At 62.1% G+C, this 3,447-nt stretch overlaps 1 protein-coding gene across 1 annotated transcript; it reads right to left on the bottom strand.

Moving 5' to 3' along the window:
• Positions 1–918: 918 nt before the first annotated feature.
• Tpbgl (trophoblast glycoprotein like) lies at positions 919–3,148 on the bottom strand. The gene has a single exon (XM_059253050.1). The coding sequence runs from the start codon at positions 3,146–3,148 to the stop codon at positions 1,994–1,996; it is 1,155 nt and encodes a 384-aa protein (XP_059109033.1). The 3' UTR covers positions 919–1,993.
• Between the last annotated feature and the right edge of the window lie 299 nt (positions 3,149–3,447).

Raw genomic sequence — 3,447 nt, 5'->3', positions numbered from 1 at the left:
TCCAGCCTGGGGCCCACCTGCCTCCCAAATCCACCTTTATTAAGGGGGTTACTTTGCCCCACTCTGTCCAGGCTACTGTTTCTCTGCCTTTTGCACACCTAGGGCTCAGGTTCAACTCCTCTAGCTAAAAAGAAATAGCCCGATTTAGGAGATGATAGCAAGCAGATGGACCTGGAGCAGCCGATGGCCGCTCAGACAATCTTGCCCCAGTAAACTGCCTCCCCTCAACAGCTGGCCTCCTTCCCTAGCAGCTCATCTGAGGTGAGGTTAGTCAGTCTAAACATATTTCCTTTCAGACCCCACCCCAAAGAAGGGTTAGGGAGTGTAAAGGAAGCCTAGAATCCCATGCTGGTAGTGGATAAGCCCATTTGAGACCATCAAAAAGCAGGCTGTTCGGGAGAGTGGTGGGAAGTCCCTCCATGTGTTTAGCCTCAATCTTGCTCTGTGCGTTCACAGCCCATTTCTTTCCCCACATCCCCAGAGAGCACATAAAGGCCGTTGCCCCAAATGCCCTCGTCACCTCTCGCTCCCACCAGCGCCCCAAGGTCAGTAGGAAAAACACAGCACCACTTACAAGAGCAGAGAGTATTGGAGATTATTGCAGACTTTATAGAAAACAGCCCAAGGGAGGTCCAGATTTCTCAGTGGAGGGTGGGAAGGCGGGCCTCAAGCCAATACACAGAGAAGGAAGATTTCCTGTGCAGAGGCAGCACAGGCCTGCCATTCTGCCTGACGTAGGGTGAGAGACAGGGAGGCAGTCCCTCCTCACTCACCATTGTGCTTTGAGATCATGCAGAAGGCAGGGCGCTGAGGCCATGACCTTGAGCAGGAAGGCCTGTGACTGGGACAAGAGGTCAGACTCTATCCTTCTCCAGAAGGCATGAGAGGTGGTAGCAAGGAGTCCCGGGGGGGGGGGGGGGGAAGACCACATGGGTGGGAGAGAGCACAGATGAACGAGATGAGCAGCAGTTCCCAGCCTCTCCCAGGTGGACCAGTGGCCACGGTTTGGAGGCCCTGCACACCTCACATGCTCTCTTTCTCACCAGGGTCTGCCTACATGCCTACAGGATGGGAGAACTCCTCCTCAGAGGGCAGTGGGTAGCTCTCCACCATGGGGAGATTCCTCTCTGGACCCTGACCCGTGAATGGCAGGGGCAGGTAAAAGTGCCAGTGATGGGTGTCCGGGGAACTGAGAGCCTAGGACTTGGGGCAGGGTCTGAAAGTGACTGAGGTGAGGAGCTGAGTTTGAGACTGAGGACAGACACTGAGCACTGGGACATCAGAGCCCCGTGGAAAGGCTATGGATGGATTCTACACCAAGGCTTGTCCCTGGGTTGAGAGAGATGGGGCTGGGAGCTGAGACCCGGCCAGGGCCAAGGAATGGAGGAGCCTGAACTAAAACCAGGATAGGAAGCACATCAGACTAGGAGAGGCCACTTAAACCACAGAGCCTCCGGATGTGGATTACAAGATGGAAGGCTCAGAATTTTGGGGTGGGACAAAAGGCTCAAACTCCACAAAAACCTTCCGATAAGACCAGAAGGGATGTAGACCCCCTGAGCTATGAGAAAGGGACGAGGAGGGCTCCTAAACGGGGCCAGGGATCAGTGCAGTCTAGCCAAGGTGTCTGGCTCAAAGCATGTGGAGTGGTGGAGAAAGTGCTAGAGATTTCAAAATGGAAGAGCAGGGTCTTTGGGTGAGCCGAGATAGGGAGAAGGGATTTCAATGGTCCAGGAAGGATGGACAGGAAGGATTTGTTTCTGGAAACAGATGGGGGCATCTCTGGGTTTTTGACCTGGAAACTCTCAGGCTAGGGGAAAAGAGTACACTTTGGAGCTTCGGGATGGGAGAGATGCTAGGATTGATCCAAAGGTCTCGGAGTTCCGAACTCATTGGTGTGTCATCTCCAGGGCTCAGGCCAGGCAGGGGAAGGCTGGGTGGCCTCATAAAGTCATCAGCTGACAGGGGCAGCCTCCCGTTAGGGAGGTGAGGCTCAAAGACCCGAGCCCGGGGAAGTGGCCCGGGAGCCAGCGGGAGCAGCCGGAGCGGGCGCGCGGCGCGGGTCTGCATCCTGCTCATAGCGATAGTGGTAGCCCTCCATCTGGTCCCTGCAGGCCTCGCGCAAGTTGCGCATCCAGCGCTGGATGCCACGGCGGTTTAGGTAGAGCACCATGAGGAAGATGAGGCCGATGAGCGCCAGCACTAGCCCGAAGAAGACGTAAGAGGCTTCTAGCTCCGGGCCGGCGACATCCACCTCTTCCCCGCGCTCGTTAGCATCGCCGTCGGTGCAGCCCAGTCGCGCCTCATCCAGGTCCATCAGAGGCCTATCCAGCAGCGCGCGCGGGGAGGCGCAGCGCAGGCGGCGCGCGTCGGGCACGCGCTCGGTGGCATTGTGTAGCCAGGCCAGCAGGGGGCGCGAGGTGCACCCGCAGCTCAGCGGGTTGTCCGCCAGCAGCAGGCGCGGCCGGGGCAGGTCGCCATCGCGCTCGAGCGCGCGCAGCTCGTCGGGGCCCAGGCCGGCCAGCGCATTGACACGCGCGTCCAATTGCTCCAGGCGAGGCAGGCGCAGCGCGGCAGGCGGCAGGCGACTCAGCGCGTTGCCCGCCAAGCCCAGCAGGCGCAGCTCGGCCAGTGGGGCAAGCGCGGCGTCCAGTGCATCCAGCATCCCGGGGCCGCCCCGGGCCAGAGCGTGATTGAGCTGCAGCGAGCGCAGCGCAGGCAGCCCGCGGAAGGCACGGGCGCCCAGGGCGCGAAGCGGGTTGTGGCTCAGGTCGAGCGCCGCCAGACTGGGCAGCCCGTCGAAGGCGCCGTCCTCCACCACCTCGATGTTGTTGTGCGTGAGGCGCAGCGCGGTGAGGAACGGCAGGCGCACGCCGTCCGTCTCCTCCTCGTCCCCTCCCGCGAAGGCGGCCGCGCGCAGCACGGTCAGGTTGGCGCCCACGATGGTGAGGTTGCGCGCGTCGGGCGGCACGTCCCGCGGCGGCTGCCGGAGCTCCGCGCCCGACGCGCAGCGCAACAGCAGCTGAGGGCTGCCGAAGCAGTAGCACTGGAAGGGACAGGGCGCGGCGGGCCGGCTCAGCGCCGCCGCCACGAGCAGCAGCCCTGGCAGCGGGTTCCAGAGCCCCCGCTGTCCCGCGCGCGGGGCCATCGCGGCCGTCCCCGCATCCAGCCCCTGGCCCGCCGCGCTCACCAGTGAGTTGGGAGCGCTTGGTGATGATGGGGTGGGGGTGGCACGGGAGGGTGGGGGTGGGCTAGACCTTGACCCGGAGCGGCTGGCGGTCCCGATCGGTTTCTTCTGCCTGGAAAGTCCGAGAAGCCTTCACTTTGCCGAGTGGGGGGCAACAGGGGTAAGGCAGGAGCCCCCCGCCCCCGGTGCCCTGATCGCCCTGCGCTCCGGCCTCCGACTTCCGCGGCCGTTCCGGGCTCCGAGCCGAGTGGGCAGGGTTT

This window comes from Peromyscus eremicus, chromosome 1, assembly GCF_949786415.1.
Source record: "Peromyscus eremicus chromosome 1, PerEre_H2_v1, whole genome shotgun sequence".
Lineage (NCBI taxonomy): Eukaryota > Metazoa > Chordata > Mammalia > Rodentia > Cricetidae > Peromyscus > Peromyscus eremicus.
This window is presented reverse-complemented; position numbering and strand designations above follow the sequence as displayed.